The sequence below is a fragment of the Puma concolor genome, chromosome E1 (assembly GCF_028749965.1).
Source record: "Puma concolor isolate L17-30 chromosome E1, mPumCon1.1.hap2, whole genome shotgun sequence".
Lineage (NCBI taxonomy): Eukaryota > Metazoa > Chordata > Mammalia > Carnivora > Felidae > Puma > Puma concolor.
Genome location: NC_141680.1, coordinates 60,646,867 through 60,663,218, shown reverse-complemented (window position 1 = coordinate 60,663,218; position 16,352 = coordinate 60,646,867). Strand labels below are relative to the sequence as shown.

Genomic DNA, 16,352 nt, shown 5'->3' with positions numbered 1-16,352 from the left:
CCCAATTATGTTCTCATTTTTGCTTGTAAGATTTTCTTTTTTTCCCCTCTGGCACTTGCCACTCCCATTTCCTGTTGAAATTGGTTGGTGGGGAGGAGGTTCCTGCGGAGACCTCCCTGACCCAGCGCAGCCCAGGGACACAGGAGCCGGAGCATCCAGGACCCGTCCTCCTCAGCCGGATGCAGGGCCAGGCCCAAGCGAGGCCCTGGCGGAAGAGGAGGGACCCCAGGGACCCCCTAAAGCTCGGAGGAGCTGGGCGAGCAGCCACAGCCTCTCCTGGTGGAGCCGAGGCCTGGGGAACCCTGACAGAGGAAGTCCGTCCACCCGCCAGAGCCCCCAAGGGGCTCTGAGGAGGTGGGGCCCTCGCTCAGACCTCCCCCGACCCATTAAAGAGAGAGGGGCCCCGGGAGGGCCAGGCCCGAGCCTAGACAGTCGTCAAGAGACTTCTCAGACCTCCTTGTCCCGGAGTGCCGGGGCTGATGACCCCAGCAGCCTCCTGGCCCCCAGGCCACCACCACCACGACAGAACGAGGCCCAGGGCCCGCCCCCCCCCCCCCCCCCCCCGCCGCCGCCCGCTGCCATGGTAACTGGTACCTGCTCTCCCCAAGGCCAGCCTTAAAACATGGGACTTAGCGATTGCTTTTTGGTTTTCCTTATTTTTTTTTTTCTTTTTGCTTTTTCCCCCCCTACCACAAGGCGGTACTGATTGGCTGTTTGTCATCTTTGATGTTGCAGGCTAGCCTCTGCCGAGGAGGGTACAGCCGCTTCACCCCCTACTAGCAAGAGGGCCCAGCCCCTAGCAGCATTCACACTGACTGCCCAGTACACACCACACCCAGCAGGCCAAAACCAGGCACAGCCACCGGGAGGGCAGTGCGCCCCCCCCAGTCAGCGGCACGCGACGCTAAAGTCCATAGGGTTTTCCTCCAGCCAGCTGGCGTCCCTGCCCCTCACCATGGCGTGTGTGTCTTGGACCCTGGTTACCCCTGTGTGTCTGAAACCTTGCTTCCTATTTTGACTTTGTTGACGTTGTGACCCCCAAGCCATTTCAGGTACGGTATGCACACAGTGGGAGGGGCCAGGCTGGGCACGAGACCCCCTCCCCCTCCCCGAGAGCTGGCAGTAGAGCCCGCCAGGGCGACACCCACTCCCCATCATCCCCCGGGGTCTGTGGAGCCACAGGAGAGAACCCCCCCCCCCCCCCCCCGCCAGCGGCCAGCGGGGGGCCACAGCCACTGCCCCTCCCCTGGGGTTCAGGGAGGGACGCGGGGACGGTGCCCCCTTCCCACCTTCACCTAGTCACAGGAGTAGCCGTCTCTGCCCTCCCCACCCCCGTCCGGCTGAAACTAACATTTCTGATTGAAGTTTATTGACGTTTCCTGCCAAAGCAGTCACAAGCACACGTGCAAGGCGGAAACTGCCGTGGCCACACCAGCCTCGGGGCTGCTGAGCCTCTGTTGTAAGAAAGGAAAATCCAGGAAGAAATTCCCCTGCACCCCGCCACCCCCCACGCACACACGCACGCACACACGCACAAAGCCATCGGCCCTGCAGGGCCCCAGGGGTCGCCCTCAGCCCGCCCGCGGTGACTTCTGGCTGCAGGCTCTCCCAGCCCCCACCCCACTCCGCCAGGCCCCGGGGATGGCACCTTGGCCCCGCCGGATTTGGGGTCCCGGCCAGCCCGGCACCTGTGTTGGTATTCGGGCTACGGCACCCTTCCCCTCCCCCGGGCTTGGAGACATCTTTTTGCCAGGGTCCATTTCAGGAGGGGGGAGCAGGTCGGGAGCAGCGGGAGCCCCATCGCGGGCCTTCCTGGCGGAACAGCACTCGGTGCCAGCCTCCCCTCTAGAAAGGTCCCAGGACCGTGCGGGGTCCGGGCAGGAGAGCCTGGCTGGGGCCGCCGGTAATCCTCAGACAGCCCCGGTAGCTTCTGGAGGAGGCTGCGCGGTCAGGACCTGCCTCCGTTACAGGAGAAAGTGTCTCGGGCCGGGGAATCCCAGGTGCCCTGACGCGCCAGAGTTGGGCTTCCGGGCGCGGCCAGCCAGCGGGTGTGGGTTCCCCGCCAGCCAGGACACACCGGGTCCCGGCTGGTGGAGTGGGCGGATCGTGTCCTGGGTGCCGGGCCCTCTCTTCCCACTGCCCAGAGCCCCTCCTTCTCAGCCGCCTGGGTACGGGCCCCTCGTGGCCTGTGCTGTGCCGTCCACCCACCACGCCCTCTGTCTTCAGCCAGCCGGAGCCAGCCGGGCCCCCCCTGCCCAGCTCAGCCCTAGCAGAGCCCGCAGGCTGCGCGTGCCAGCCAGCTTCACTGGGCTCTCTGCTCCTGCCGCACCCCCCCCCCCCCACCTCCGCTTCTTCCCACTGCCAGCCCATACTCTCTGCCCTGGAGAATGAGGTCTGCTTTAAAGTCAGCTCACGGAGGATGATGGGTTCCTGGAAGCCGGGGGGGGGGGGGGGGGGGGGGGGGACAGGCTGCAGCAGAGGGGAGGCGCTAGGACCTTGGGGCCCTGCGCCCGGCACCCGTCCGCCCGCCCTGCGCCCTGTGCGGGCCGCTGGGGCTGGTCCCGTCCTCACCGCACGCCTGGCAGTTGCTTCTGTGAAACTGCAAGTCCTTTCTGTTTCTGTTGTAGTGAAAGCTTCCACCGTTTCCTTCTTGGACCATGAAGGGCAAAAACAAAAAACAAAAACAAAACAAAACAAAAAAAAAAACAAAAAAAATCACAAAACAAAAAACAAAACAAAAAAAGATGTTAAGATCCAAGCAGCAACAAAACCAACCAAACCAAGAAGCATCCACCACGTCCGAGTCGCGCGTGGCAGCGCACATCGCAGCGAGGGAGCACGTCCGGCGGGCACCGCGCCCAGGAGAGCGCCCGGGCCCCCGCCCCTCCCCGGCCACGGCGCTGGCGGGATGGGGAGAGCAGGAGGGGAAGGGGCCTCGTTTTCTACCAAGTCTTCCTTTCCGGCGCCCCACTCCCAGGGCACGTGGGGCCCAGCGGAGGAACGGGCCACAGGCCTGCGCAGGGGAGAGCAGCCAGCAGGACCTGACCTTGTTGCCGACCGTGCCGGTGGAGGGGACGGCTGGGCTGGGCGCGGGGGGCGGCCACTCATTCCCGGGGTCTCTGGCTCCAGCCCGTGCCCGTCACCCTCACGTCCGGCTGTCTAGGCCCCAGCTCACCCACTCTGCCATGCCGCCAGTGCCCACATCCCAGCGAAGGCGTCTGCAGGCCACCAGAGCCGGTCGGACCAGCAGCCCTGGGGCCCGACCCCAACACCAAGGAAGGGCTGACATGGTTCCAGAACTGTGGGGCGCCCAGGCCCCCCAGTCCGGTGAGGGGGCTCCCGGGCAGCCTGGACAGGATCATTCCCCTCACCTAAGAGCATCGGGAGGGTAAGGGCCTCGGGGCTGAGGACACGCTCTGGCTCTGGCCGGTTCCTGTTCCTTTTCTGGAGGCGGCCCTGGGCCTGGTCTGTGGGAGGGAAGGCAGGCCTCCTGCCGCCTGCCGGACCGAGCCCTCCTCACCGCTGCCCTGCAGGGGAGCAGAGGGCGGGCGGGCCAGTGCAGCACGGTGAGGTCCGGAGTCAGGGTGCCGTGGGGCCGGACGGCCAGGCCAGAGCAGGGAGAGCGAGGGGTGGGGAAAGGCCCAGAGGGGTGCCCGGAGAGCAGACCGTGGGCAGCAGGGAGGAGGCCCTGGCCAGGCAGGGATAGCTGGAGTAGGGAACAGCAAAAAATAACAAACATAGGCTCCCAACATGGCTCCACTGTCTCATGAAACGTAAAAATTAAAAAAAACAAAAACAAAAAAAAACACCACCTCACTTTATATATTCAGCATCAGCTCCTGAAGTGAGCCCCTTTTCTATTCCAGTTGTACAGAGCCCCGCCCCGCCCCTCCCGTCCAGAGCCCCCTCTTCTTGCGGCAGCTCCGCCCCCGGCCCCGCCCTCCCGGCCCCCCAGGACTGCAGCCGAGCCCCAGGCTTCCTTTCTTACCATTCTGTATGCTTCCAAGGTGTGACCATTCAAATCAACAGTATTATTAAGATTATTAATAAAGATTTCTTTCTTCAAACCAGGACGACGCTTTTTGATTTGGCAGCGCCCGGGCGGGGCGCAGAGGGTGGAGGGCCGGGAGGAGCCCCGCGGCCCGGGAGGGGGGGTCCGAACACCTTTCTGGGCCAGAGGGCAGAGCCCCAGCCCTCCGCACTCCTTTCCCGACCCGACCCAGAACAAGCCGGAGGCAGGGCTCACGCGTACCCCTGGAGCCTCGCCTTGTCCCCGCTGCGGTAATGCTTGTAACGTTTCGAGCACATTCCGGGGGAGACCGCCACCGGGGCCCCTTCCCCGTGAGCAGAGGCCACCCCACACCGGCGCCTGGCCGGGCCCAACGTGGTGCCGAGCAGCAGCTGTGGCCAGCCAAGTGCGAGCGGGAGAGGGCACGGGGCTGGGGGCGCCGTGGGGAGGAGGGCCATCAGATCCCAAGCGCGCCCCGGGCTCTACCGGTGTGATGGGCGATGGGCAGAGCCCCGGTCCCGCGCTTCAAGGAGAGCCCCGGGGGCGGGGGAGGGGAAGGGGGCGCCCATGGAAGGCTGGGGCGCAGAGCCCTGCCATCCTCCCCACCCCCGAAGAGGGAGCAGGACCGGAAGGAAAGCACAGGTCAAATCAAGAGCTGAGAAGCCTTGGGCGTGGGGGGGCTGGGCCAGAGTCCAAAAGCAAGGTTGCCCCACCCACCACTCAGCTCACCAACTTGAATTCCTCCTGTTTTCACGCAGAACAATTTATTTGAGAGCTATTACACCCACCGCAGGGGCACAGGCTGAAATGCTAACATACTAAGTTTCCTGCCCAGAGCCTCTGCTGTCTGCAGGCCGGGGACGGAGCTCCCAGGGAGCTGGGGTTGCGTGGTCTCTCGCTTCTAATCGCGTGCCCCCCAGACTGTGAGAAGGTCATGGCCGCTATAAATTTTCCCTCCTCCTCTGCATAAAACATTTGGGGGGAACCAGCAATTAAAGAAGCAAACAGGCCTTGTGAATGAAGACCTGGACGTCACAGCAGGCGGTCGGCTTCGGGGCACCCGGGGCTCCCCCCCGCTGGGGACACAGGGAGCAGGCCAGGAGCCTCCACCCCGGTTCCCCGGGGCACGAAGCAGGAGAGGCTCAAAGAGCTCCAGGGATAGTTCCAAACCGCGAACACGCTTGTGTGAGCAGCTCCGAGTGGCTCAGGTCCTTCCCACCAGTCTGCTGAGCCGTCCAGCTCCGCAGGGACAACCAGGGGTCGTGGGTGGCCTGCGCTTCCCAGCTGGTCAGTGGAGGCACCATCCTGTTCCACATGAAGCACTTCCCCCTCGGCCGGGCAAACCCATTCCCCACCGGGGGCTGGGCTGGGTAGGCCACGCACGGGACTCGGAGAGTAAAACTTTGTTCCTCTGGCTCACCGGGAAGGGGGCACGTGGGTGCCTGGGCAAACGTCAGCCCCGAAGGAGACCCCCTTTGCTGTCCTGCTGGCCGAGTTTACCAAGGCCACCCCGACACCCCTCTGAACCCCCGGCTGAGGCGGTGTGGCTGTACTGCCGCCTGGTGGCCTCTCTCCTCCCTACAGCGTGAGACCAAGTCCGTGGACCCCTGGCCTTGGACCCGAGGCCACCCCTTAGGTGTGACCCCCTGGCTGGGACTGTCTGGCCCTTGGGACCGCTCCACCTCTCATAGCACGGGTGGAGGACAGAGAAATGGGCAAGTGACCCCCAACGTTGGCCCTGGGCAGCCCCAGGGTGAGACCCCGGGAGTGACGACACTGCTCTGGCCCAAGAGAGGAGCCGGGCAAGGCCACGGGGTGGAGAGCCCACCCCTAGGAAGTCAGCACAGTGGCCCAGCGATCGACAGGGGAGCTGTGTGACTGCAGGAGCCATCTCTGGCTCCCTCACCCCCTCCCCTCCTCCCCATGCAGAGCCACTGGCAGAGGGAAGGAAGGTGCTAGAAGACAGAGAAGGAGGCAAGAGAGGAAGGGGGCCCAGTGAAGAGAGTCCTCGAGGGCCTTTGCTAACACTTCTCAAGGGGCCGTAGCGCGGCCCACCCTGGGAGAGGCTGAGGCAGGCGGATGTGATGGAACAGGGCAGCCAGAGCGCCCGCGGACAGGCTGGGGCCGGACTGCAGGCCGAGGGCCTTTCTGGGCCTCCCGGGCTGGCCCAGGGGCCCAGAGGACAACCTCCGTGCAAGCTTCGCCAGGACCAACAACCCGGGAGAGACACAGCAGGACCCGGGGCCCGTGAGATGCCCCACAGGTGGCCCCAGCTCACGGGGACAGCAAACTGGGAAAGCCGCAACACAGGATGGTCTGGACTGGGGCAGCCCACCTGGCCCGGAGGCAGGTAAGACCTGGTGCCAGCCCGGCCAGGGGCTCAGTCCTCAGCACCCTCCCCCCAACTCCGCCCTCAGCCCTCACCCTGGGAATCGCCCCTGGGCTGCTCAGAAGCCACCACCTGCCTCCTTCAAGCCTGGTGAGCGTAAGCGTCTCTCGGCCCATTGGGAAGCGGCCTTCACGGACGGACAGGACTCACTTTCCCCAGTTCTGTCACTTGCAGAACCGTATTCCACAGAGGAGACAAAACAGAGCTCCTTCACCCCAGGAAATCGCCCACCCAGCAAACGGACCTCTCGGGTTTCCGATTAGCAACGTCCCCCACAAGAAAGCCCCAGCCCGCAGCCTCCCAGGGGCCTGTGGTCGTCTGCACGCTTCGCGGGGCCCCGGCGCAGAAGCAGTCGTAGCCTCGAGGCCGGGAGGGTCTGTGCTTTAATGCTCGCTCACGTGTGGGGCCCGGAGTAGAGCAGGGCCGCCCGGCCCCACTCGGCCTTCGGCACCAGAAATCCCTCCCTGGGGACGGGCTCCACCAGGAACTCCACGCGGCCGTCCGTGCCTGGCCCCGCGGCTGCCACCGCCAGGTCCACTACGCGATACTGGTTGACAAACGCCAGGCCCAGGAGCGCGGGCTTCTCCGGCCCCGGGGGCCCCTCCGCAGGAGAGCCGGTCGCTCTGCAGCAGTGGATGCGGAAGCATCGGACGTGAGACAGGGGGTAGGACCAGTGCAGAGCACAGCTGAGCCGGAGCCGGGCTGGGCGCCGCTCCTCCTCCTCCTCCTCCTCCTCCTCCTCCTCCTCCTCTTCCTCGGGGGCGGCCCGCTGCCAGCGCACCCGGGAGACACTGACGGCCTGCACCCGGGGCAGAGGGCTGAGCAGGCTGTTGGCATCCACCACCTGGCGGGAGGGAGAAGGCTCAGCCCGCGGGGGCCGAGGGCGCCCGGCCCCGCGCGTTCCCACTGGCTGGCACCCTCACCCCTCCGGCCCGCGAGCCGCGGGCGCAGGTGGGGCTCGGCTGCAGGCGGCACCCCCCTCCTCTGCAAGGGCGCCCGCCTCACCTGGAGCTCTCCCAGGCGGCAGACAAAGGCCTCCTGCTCCCGGCTGCCGGGAGGCCGCGAGAAGCTGACCCAGAGGTCCTGCAGGACGCAGCCCCGAAGGTTCACCTCGTAGCAGCTGGGGGAGGCAATCGGAGGCCGGTCACAAGGAGCCCACCTCAGCTCAGCGCCCTCCAGGCCGGCCGCTCCGAGGCCCCGAGCCACGTCGGGAAGGGAGACCCGTCCCAAAGCGGTCCCTGTGGTCAGCGGGAGACCCCAGCCGTGAGGCATGACCGTGACGGTTCCCAGCAGCGTTCCTGGGTTTGTGTCACGGGGCCGCCTGAACCCCTCCGGTTCTGGGGCTCCTCGGGTGCCCCCCGCCACGTGGCCATCCCCTGCCGGAGTCTCGACAGGAAGAAAAGGCACTCACCGCTGGACCCAGCCCCCGCTGAGCTGCTGGCCGCAGTGGCCCACCCATCTGGCCAGCTTGGTGGGGGGCACCCGGAGGGGGCGGGGGCTGTGCCTGGAGCTCGCGTCTGCTGCGGGAGGAGCAGGACTTGAGAATGAGGAGAGTCCAAAGGAAACCACACGGGGAGGCGTCTCTTCTGGAGGCCAGAAGGCTCCCTGGTGGCACCAGGCACCCAGGGCCTTCCAAGACAGGCTGAGGCCCTCGGGGCAAGAACAGGGCGGAGAGCACCCACACCCCAGGCCCCACAGACGTCCTCCTTGTCAGTGCCATGGCTGGCAGGAGGCCTGATCCCCACGTCTCCGTGGGAACAGAGACCCAGTCCCCCACGGCACGCTGTGCTGCCCAGTGGGGGCCGTGGGCCGCAGGCTCTGGCTGGCTGGGGAGTCTCCCTGTCAGGCCTGGACCACAGCAGAGGCGGGACCTGCCTGCCTCCGCCCACCCCGGTGCACTTTCCAGAACCCCTTCCCTGAGGCGTCCCCTGAAACAGAGGAGGCCTTCAAGAGGCAGGGGCCAACCCTACCCCCTCACCACTCAATGTCGAGATGCCACCGACGTGACAGCTGCCCGTGTCCCCGGTGGTGAGCTCCAACGCCACCCCAACATCCGAAGGCCCTTCAAGCTTATACACCATGGACAGGAAAATTTTGGGGGGCACCGGGACGTGCAGGGAGAACAGCCTGTGGGAGGAGGCCAGCGATGAGGGGCCGCAGCTGGCTCCGGCTCACGCCCGCCAGCCTCTCCCCGCAGGACCCGGGAGCGGGGGCAGCACAGGGCATGCGCTCTGGTCCCGCCCGAGGCTGGGGACGGCCCTCCCCCCGTCCCCTTCCCCCCAGGCCGCATCCTTCCGTGACCCAAAGATCTCGGTTCTGCGACTCCACAGGAACGAGAAGCGGTCGGACTCGGCAACGGCGAGCAGGGCGGTGGCCGGGGTGGGGGGACGGGAGCTGCTCTGCGGGGCCAGGTTCGGTTTTGCGAGGCGAGGAGGTGCCGGGGTGGTTTGTGCAGCCAGTTCGCGCTGCCGCCCCACCCGCTCAAAGACGCTTGAGACGGAGAACCGGAGAACCGTACGTAAAAACCACCCGGTTCTGTCTGTCCTCATCCCGGCTGCTGCCGCCCAGCCGCCCGACAGGGGTGGGGGTTCGCGACCGGCAGGGGTGGGGGGAAGCGGATGGTCTCATCCCCACCCGCCTACCTCACAGCCACGTGCCCGACCTCGGGCGGGATCACCCCGCGGATGAGCAGGGAGCTGCCCCCATTCCAGGCGTCCGCCAGGCAGCAGTGCGTCTTCACCCAGCCCTGCCCGTCCCCTTCCGGCCTGTGCTCTGCAAACAGGGGCTGGATTTCCTGGGCGCTCGGGTGGTACCAGGGCCCCACTGCCTCCTCCTGCAGGACGAGGCCACATCAGGGGGGGGGGGGGCTGGGGGCCCAGGGGGCACCGTGTACACGGGGGGACGGGGAAGCGCAGCACGGCCATCCCTCGCACGCCCCCGAGCCCCCCACCTGTCCCAGGGCACACCAAAGGTGACGCGGCCCAACCGGGAGCCCCACGCACCTGGCCGTAGCACACTCTTCGAGTCCCCATGCCCAGGCAGAAAGAAGTGACAAAGGGCAGAGAGCAGATGCTGTGTGGGGGCAGGTAGCGTCCCAGCAAGCCCCAGAACCTGCAGAGACAGCCTGGACTCACTCTCTGCGACCCGAGGCCCCCCCGCATCCCTCCCAGAGTGGCCATGGCTGTCTGCGGAAGCGGCCCCTCGGGGTCCCTGGGTTCCACCCTTGCCGCTTAACTGGTCGCCAGGACCCTCCCGCCCGCAAGCACCCCAGGTAGCTGACTTCTCGCGAGCTGAGCCCCTCCCCCTGCCCGGTGTGCCCTGGGAAGGTCAGTGGAGAGCAAGGCCTGAGCTACCCGGAGACACGTTCGAAATTGCCGGAGCCCCCATCCGGCCATCACTACGCCCCTGGGCCGCGGGACAGGACTCACTTGTCCTGGTTCTGGAAGAAATCCCTCTTCTCCAAACACTCGTACACCCAGCCAGGGGCAAAGAGAGCGGCCGAGAATCCGTGCCTCCGGATCAGCTCCAGCGACTAGGGAGACAGCAGTCAGGGGACGCCCCTTCCCCGTGAGCGCGACGCCTCCCTCCCAGCTCCGAGGGGGCCTTCGAACTCAGTCCCCGTCGCTCCTCAGCCCACCAGCAGAGGCCGCTGCAGCAGTGCCGGGAAGGAAGGCTCTGGGCCGGCAGGGGGCTGCAGGGGGGCGGCTCTCACGTGCTGCCTCTCCCGCGCCGTACCTGTCATCACGTTATCAGACTCGCAGCGGGTGGAGAGGATCTTCGGTTATTGGATTAATTTATTCACTTAGAGCTTAATTAATGAGCAAGAACATCCCCGTGGCACTGGGGACGGGGCGGGGCTGACAGCCCGGGAGACAAGCTGACTCCCTACTTACCCCACACCAGGAGCTCAGCCCCAGCAACCCCTCCTCTCTCTCCTCACTGCTGCCTTGCCAGAAAAACCTCTCTAGCTTTTAAGCCAGCAATTCCCCAAACCGCTCTTTTGCCTGGGTCTTTAGCCCTGAGCTGCCGGAGAAAGACCCCCAGCTCCCTGCCAGGGTCCCCCCAGCCCACCCAGTGGCTCAAACTGCCGACTCAGTGCCCTTCCGGAGCACACGGTCCCGACAGACGTAAAAGCGAGTCAGAGACTCGGGCCGGAGGTCCGAACGGTGCTTCTGCCCATCAACACCTAAGGCAAGTACCACCCGAGCACAAGAAGGGGCTGGAAGTTAGGATTTCGGGGCTCGGCTTGGCCTCGGGGCAGGTCACCGGTGTTCCCCGGTCCTCAGTTTCCCCACTCTGGGAAGAAGGTCGCCTCAGTTTCCCTCAAGTGCAGGTGGGAACGGAAGGTCCACAAGAAAACCAGGCCCACGGAAGGCACGCCGGCCACCGCCCCCACCCCACCCCCGGCCCGGAGGGCCACCCCCACCTTGTGGGTGTCGAACTGGCCCCCGACGACGTTGCCCCGGGCGAACACGTCCACTCCCACGTACACGTCGGCCCGGCGCTCGCCGGCCTGCACTACCATTCTGTCCAGATGCTCCTCCCGCCAGTTGTAGTTAGTGAAGAAGCCGTGGCAGGAGTCGAAGAAGATCCTGGGAGGCGGCGGGGACTGGCCGTGAGGCCCGGACCCGGAGGCACGGGGGCCGCCCACGCTGGACCTCCCCCTCCCTCGCCTCCACTCATAACCCACAGCCGGGGCTGCCTCCAGGCCCAGGACGGAGGCTGCCCCGGACAGCGGGGACCAGTGCCAGCTAGGCCCCCCGTCGCTCTCTCCCCTCCCGCTCCCCCCCCCCCCCCTGCCGGGGCGGCCGAGTGCGCCAGGCCTCCGGGAGACACGCGGCACTGCCAGCGACCCCTCCACCCAGGGGGCCGCCCGGCTCACCGGTTCTGCTCATTGAGCTCGTTCTGCCACTTAACCTGCCCGCTGCTCACCACGCTGTCGTACCAGAGCACCAGGCCCCCCGGGACCTGCCGACAGAGCTGCGTGCTCAGGTACCGGAGGAAAGGGGGCACGTTCCCCACCGCGGCCAGCTGGAGAGGGGTGAAGAGAAGGCCCTCGGTGAGGCCCAGGGACGTCGGGCAGAAGTGCCCACACAGGACGTAGAGGAGGACACTTCACCCCAGAAGCAAACGGATGGACACACACCAAAGAAGCCACGGTCCCAGGAGCCCCTCCACCCCACAGCCACCGAAGGGCGGGTCCAGCCACCTGTCCTCTAACTCTCCTCCCTTCCTGAGGCAGGAAGAATAACGGCACGGCCACCAAGAAAAGATTAAGGGCCACGAGAGGGGAGGCTGGCGGGAAGGGAAGCCACGCGCGTGGCCCAAGAAAAGCAGACGGAGGAGGAGAGGGGTCTCCTTGAAGGAGAACACGGAGCTCGGCCAACCCAGGTTTCTGGACACAGCGCCAGAGAAGGTTCCGCGTCGCTTCGAAGGAACGGAGATGCGTGGGGCCGGCTCCCGCCGCCGTGACGGGGAGCCGGCCGCAGTGCGGGCCCCGCCAGGCCTAGCTAGGGAAGCGGCAGGGGGACAGCGCCTGCGACAGGGCTGGGCAGGCACCGGAGAAGGTCGTGCTCACACTCAGAGAGCTCTCGATGTTGATGAGCCAGCCGTCAAAACGGAAAAACTGGGCGATCAGGACGAGCTGATCGGCCACCGCCTGGTAGGAGCGCTCGTCCCCGGCCAGAAAGGCTTCACAGAGCCGCCCACCTTCTTTCCACTCGGCGATGAAAGTCCCTGCCAGGACAGAGAGAGGCGAGGTCAGGCGAACCCAGCAGTTAGCAAAGCGCGGTTCCCGCCACAGTACATCAGCGTGGCCTTCAAGCCAGACATTCAACTTCTCGGCTGTCCCCGGACAACGAGGGAACCAAACGCCCTGGGGGCAGGGCCCAGCAGTCAGTGCTAAACAAGCCAATACAGGTTTCAGGGGCCGGTGAAGAAAGCTTGAGAAGCCTCACTCCATCCAGGGACCGGCCGGCCACCTGTGGCCTGCAGACCACCTATTTTTATAAACGCAGGTTGTCGTGTTGTTTTGTATTGTTTTGTTAAGTTTATTTACTCATTTTGAGAGGGGAGGGAGGGATGGGGACGGAGAGGGAGAGAGAAAATCCCAAGCAGGCTCCACGCCGTCAGCACAGAGCCCGACACGGGGCTCGAACTGGTAAACCGTGAGATCACGACCTGAGCCAAAATCAAGAGGCGGACGCTCAACCGACTGAGCCCCCCGGGCGCCCCTATAAACGCCGTTTTCCAGGAACACAGCCATGCCCACCGGTCTGCCCGCCGCATATGGCTCTGTTGTCTCTCTAGCAATTGCAAGAGTGGCCCCGTGGCCGGCCCCTTCCGGAAGTCCGCCTTGGCCGGTCCTGACCTATCGAGGCGGCCCCAGGCGCCGAGCTCTACTCGCTCAGAAGCAAAGGCCTAGTCTTTTCGCCCCTGCGACACCTGGCAGGTGTGCGACCGAGCCCGGCTGAGCGGGAGGCGAGCCCTGGGATCTTACCCAGCACACAGACCCCGTGCCTGTGGGCAGCGTTGGTCCAGCCCACGGGGGGGATGGTCACCAGGTGATGGCTGAAGTACACAAAGATGTCAATACACTGCCAGTGGTAGAAGCAATAGGGATTTTGCGCCGCCGAGCCCTGAATGAACCTGCGTGAGAAACACAGCAGTCGGGACCCGGGACACGGGACCCCAGAGCGAAAAGAGACTAGCGAGGCCCCAAGGGAAGATCCTCTTCAGTCGCGGCCAGTTGATGCCGAGAGCTCGCTGCGCACAGTGTAGACGCTGGGTCGAGTGAGAAACAGAACGACACCTCAGTCCTTATCTCGGGAGGTCTTAAGGGAAATGTGTTCACCGGGCCGCGCAGGCAGTCACCCCCGGACCCCACGGCGGTTTTGAGCCTCCACAAACTCAGACAAGACAGAAGGAGAAGCGGAAGGCCTCACACAAACGTTCCAGGCGCCTGGTGTCCCCCACACTAGTCCCTTGACGGTTCCTCCAGGATGGTCTCCGTGCACGTAAGGTCGGGCGGGTAACCACATGAGCCGCACCCGAGACGTCACCACCTGCCTCGGCCTGTCCCTTGGTGGCCGACTCTGACTCAAGCCTGCCCATCTATCGTCCCGTCCAAGAGTATTTTATAGACGTTTAAGTCCCCTGAGCGCACCGCCGGCGACTCTGGAGGAAGCGTCCCTGGCTGGGGGAGGGGCGGAGTAGGACACTCAGAGCGGTGGGCCGAGCACGGAGTCAGAGCCAAAGGGACGGGCTCCGGGCCCGGCGGTCTGGTCCAGAGGCCCGGCTCCTGGCTGTCTCTGCCACACCGTCCCTCCCTCCTTCCCCTCCATCCGGTCCCACAGAAGGAAAACACGCAACAAATTTAACGTCAGGCGATGTCCTCGCAAAGCCTTACTTGTCATCCAGGTATCCGCCCATCATGTCATGGCACAACAATGTCCGGGGCCTCTGGCTGCTCAGAGGGGGCTGCCGACACTTGAGGGGTTCCAGGGCCACATTAAAGCTGTCCTCCGCATCGGGCGTCCACGCCAAGAGTTCCTCCAGCGATGGTAAGTAAAAGCTGATGGGTTTGGTGGTGTCCTTGTCATAATATCTAGCTGGTCAGACGAGGGAACAGTGAGGAATCGATGGATTAGCAGAGACGCTCTGACAATAACCGAGCGAGAACGGAGACCAGGAAGGGGCGGGCCCGCCCTGAAGCCCCAGGGGTGAACTCGGAGACAGCGTTCAGAGCCTCGGTCCTTCTCACCTGGCAGAGGATCCCGGGTAAAACTGACCACTTCACGAAAGACTGCTTCTTCTTGTTCCTCCCCGATTCTAAGCAAGGAGGAAGTTAAAAAAATTTTTTAAGTAAAAGGGTAAAGAAAAACAACACTGAGAAGCACACGGACTAGGCTCCATCCAGACATGTGGAGGGGAGGCGGTGCTATTCTCTGACTTAGGGTTTGAATACAAGCTACGGGAATACGTATAAAGAGGCCAGTAGGCGCCGATGTTCCTGCTGTCGGAAGAACAGCCCATCCTCTGTGCCAGCCACCCAGACATCACCCTGCAGGACCAAAGTCGTGCTTCGCAGAGTCCACGAGTTCTTGGCCAAGGGCCAGGAAACCTCACAGAACTAGAGTTTCAGGGCCCCAGAGAGCAGGGCCACACTTCCTCCCCAGTCCACGTTTCCGTGGGTATGTTCTGTGGATGCCAGACTAACTCCCCAGCTGCCGTGGAAGATTCTAACAGAAAAAAAAAGGGGACACTTTCAGTACATGAAGTTGGAAAAGCCTGTATAAAACCAAATTAGCTTTGTTTTTTTTTTTTTTTTTATGTTTATTTTTGAGAGAGAGACAGAGTGTGAGTGGACAAGGGGTAGAGAGAGGGAGACACAGAATCCGCAGCAGGCTCCAGGCTCCGAGCTGTCGGCACAGAGCTCGAACCCACTCGAACCGTGAGATCGCGACCTGAGTCAAAGTCGGACGTTTAACCGACTGAGCCACCCAGGCGCCCCCAAATTAGCTTTCTTTTAAAAACAATTATTGGGGCGCCTGGGTGGCGCAGTCGGTTAAGCATCCGACTTCAGCCAGGTCACGATCTCGCGGTCCGTGAGTTCGAGCCCCGCATCAGGCCCTGGGCTGATGGCTCGGAGCCTGGAGCCTGTTTCCGATTCTGTGTCTCCCTCTCTCTCTGCCCCTCCCCCGTTCATGCTCTGTCTCTCTCTGTCCCAAAAATAAATAAAAAACGTTGAAAAAAAAAATTTTTAAAAACAATTATTGTCATCAGAGTACAAGAAGACACGGCCAGCTACCATTTATTGGCCGTGGGCTTCAAAGCAGAAGTTTTCTAAACCTACCAACATCCATGGCCTCTTCTTTGTGACTTTCGTAGGAGACCCTGAGACGTGCCAGGCGAGTGGATGGGATGAGACATTCAAGTCTCATTAAAGTGGATGTGCTAAGTGCTTGGGAAGTGCTCCCTTGCAAATTTCATCCTATGGCTGTGCTCTTCCCTCTCTCTTGATGATTTCTCGGTCCTTCAGCTTGTCTCCCCCAATACCCCCACTCCAGGAACTGTCAGAACACCTGTTGGTCTGTACCAGAGCGTGAGCCATCTCAACATTCCTATGCAGGAGCAAAAGCGTCCCCACCAGCGGGCAGCCGCTTGCACTCCATCCCTGTTCCGTCTGAAACACCCCTGGTCTCCTTTTGGGTTTAACACGAAGCTAGGGATGCTGTTTCCAAGAAGGCCATAGAGGGGTGCTCCTAACGTCCCCCCAGGTGAGCAAAGGTCCCAACAAAGAACCAAGCGTGGGCGCCGAAGGGCACGTCCATCCCTTCCGTGCCTCAGCCTTTGCCCACTCCGTTCCCTCGTCTGGAACACCCTTCTTCCCATTCGCCACCTGCTCCCTAAAGACTCGGTGCAGATATCCCCGCTCCAGGCACCATCCCCTTCCTGTCCAGCAAGGGTACGAATGACACCAGCCGGCCTCCTCCACGAGGACCCACGGCCGACGGCGGTGGGCGAGGGCGAGGACACACAAGCTTCCCGCCCACAGCACCGCCAATGGCGGCCCCGCCGGACCCCAGCCCACCTCCTCCGCTGCCACCGGCGCACAGGCCGCCGCTTCCGCTGCTCCTCCCGCGTCGCGTGCGCCCCAAGCCGCGCAGCAGCCCGGGTCCTAGGCCCCGCGGTCTCCATCACCACGCCGCGCCCGCCGCCACGGCCGGCCTCCGGCCAATCGCAGGCCTGGACCAGACCCCGCCTCTGAATACCGGCCAATCGCTGGCCTGGATCCGGCCCCGCCTTCGGCCGCTAGCCAATAGCAAGCCAGGGCCCGCCCCCCGCCCCCGCCCAATGGGGTTACTGCGCCGTACAGCTGTTCCGCCCCACCAGCCCGCAGGACTTCCAGCTCCTGCTCTGGGCTCGCCCCTGAGCGGTGGGGACTTTGTAGTC

The 16,352-nt window shown here is 64.2% G+C and overlaps 2 protein-coding genes across 16 annotated transcripts in view; one reads left to right on the top strand and one right to left on the bottom strand.

The window, feature by feature from the left end:
* RBFOX3 (RNA binding fox-1 homolog 3) overlaps positions 1-2,762 on the top strand; it is a 417,949-nt gene extending 415,187 nt beyond the window's left edge. For 3 of the 9 annotated variants that reach the window (XM_086688217.1, XM_086688214.1, XM_086688215.1), the window contains one exon: positions 736-2,425. In XM_086688217.1, the coding sequence (XP_086544343.1) occupies positions 736-780 (45 nt within the window). In that variant the 3' untranslated portion in view covers positions 781-2,425. Of the gene's footprint in view, positions 1-735; positions 2,436-2,627 lie in introns of those variants that run through there. The other 6 variants (XM_086688210.1, XM_086688213.1, XM_086688216.1 and 3 more) reach the window with 4 other exon arrangements.
* A 4,001-nt stretch (positions 2,763-6,763) lies between these two features.
* Positions 6,764-16,289, bottom strand: ENGASE (endo-beta-N-acetylglucosaminidase). Of its 7 annotated transcripts, none has more exons than XM_086688203.1 (14): positions 15,991-16,289; positions 14,161-14,228; positions 13,807-14,008; positions 12,898-12,968; positions 11,977-12,134; positions 11,281-11,429; positions 10,825-10,990; positions 9,827-9,930; positions 9,401-9,509; positions 9,041-9,231; positions 8,377-8,525; positions 7,810-8,027; positions 7,404-7,518; positions 6,764-7,242 (listed from the first exon to the last, which is right to left on the bottom strand). In XM_086688203.1, exons 1-14 carry the CDS (start codon positions 16,095-16,097, stop codon positions 6,782-6,784), a joined length of 2,268 nt encoding a protein of 755 aa, XP_086544329.1. In that variant the 5' UTR covers positions 16,098-16,289; the 3' UTR covers positions 6,764-6,781. The 7 variants fall into 7 exon arrangements, with proteins under 7 accessions (XP_086544329.1, XP_086544328.1, XP_086544331.1 ...); XM_086688202.1 differs by having other exon boundaries at positions 12,898-13,046; positions 15,991-16,286; XM_086688205.1 differs by having other exon boundaries at positions 7,810-7,915; positions 12,898-13,046; positions 15,991-16,284.
* Between the last annotated feature and the right edge of the window lie 63 nt (positions 16,290-16,352).

Bases quoted from the DNA above. Each gene is read 5' to 3' on its own strand.
- ENGASE (XM_086688202.1), bottom strand. From the start codon at position 16,097: ATGGAGACCGCGGGGCCTAGGACCCGGGCTGCTGCGCGGCTTGGGGCG. The intron at 9,931-10,824 runs GTGGGGGTGGCC...CTGTCTCCCTAG, and splicing joins GCCAGTTCGACACCCACAAG to TCGCTGGAGCTGATCCGGAG. The intron at 7,519-7,809 runs GTGAGTGCCTTT...TGCCTCCCCCAG, and splicing joins AGCGGGGGCTGGGTCCAGCG to CTGCTACGAGGTGAACCTTC.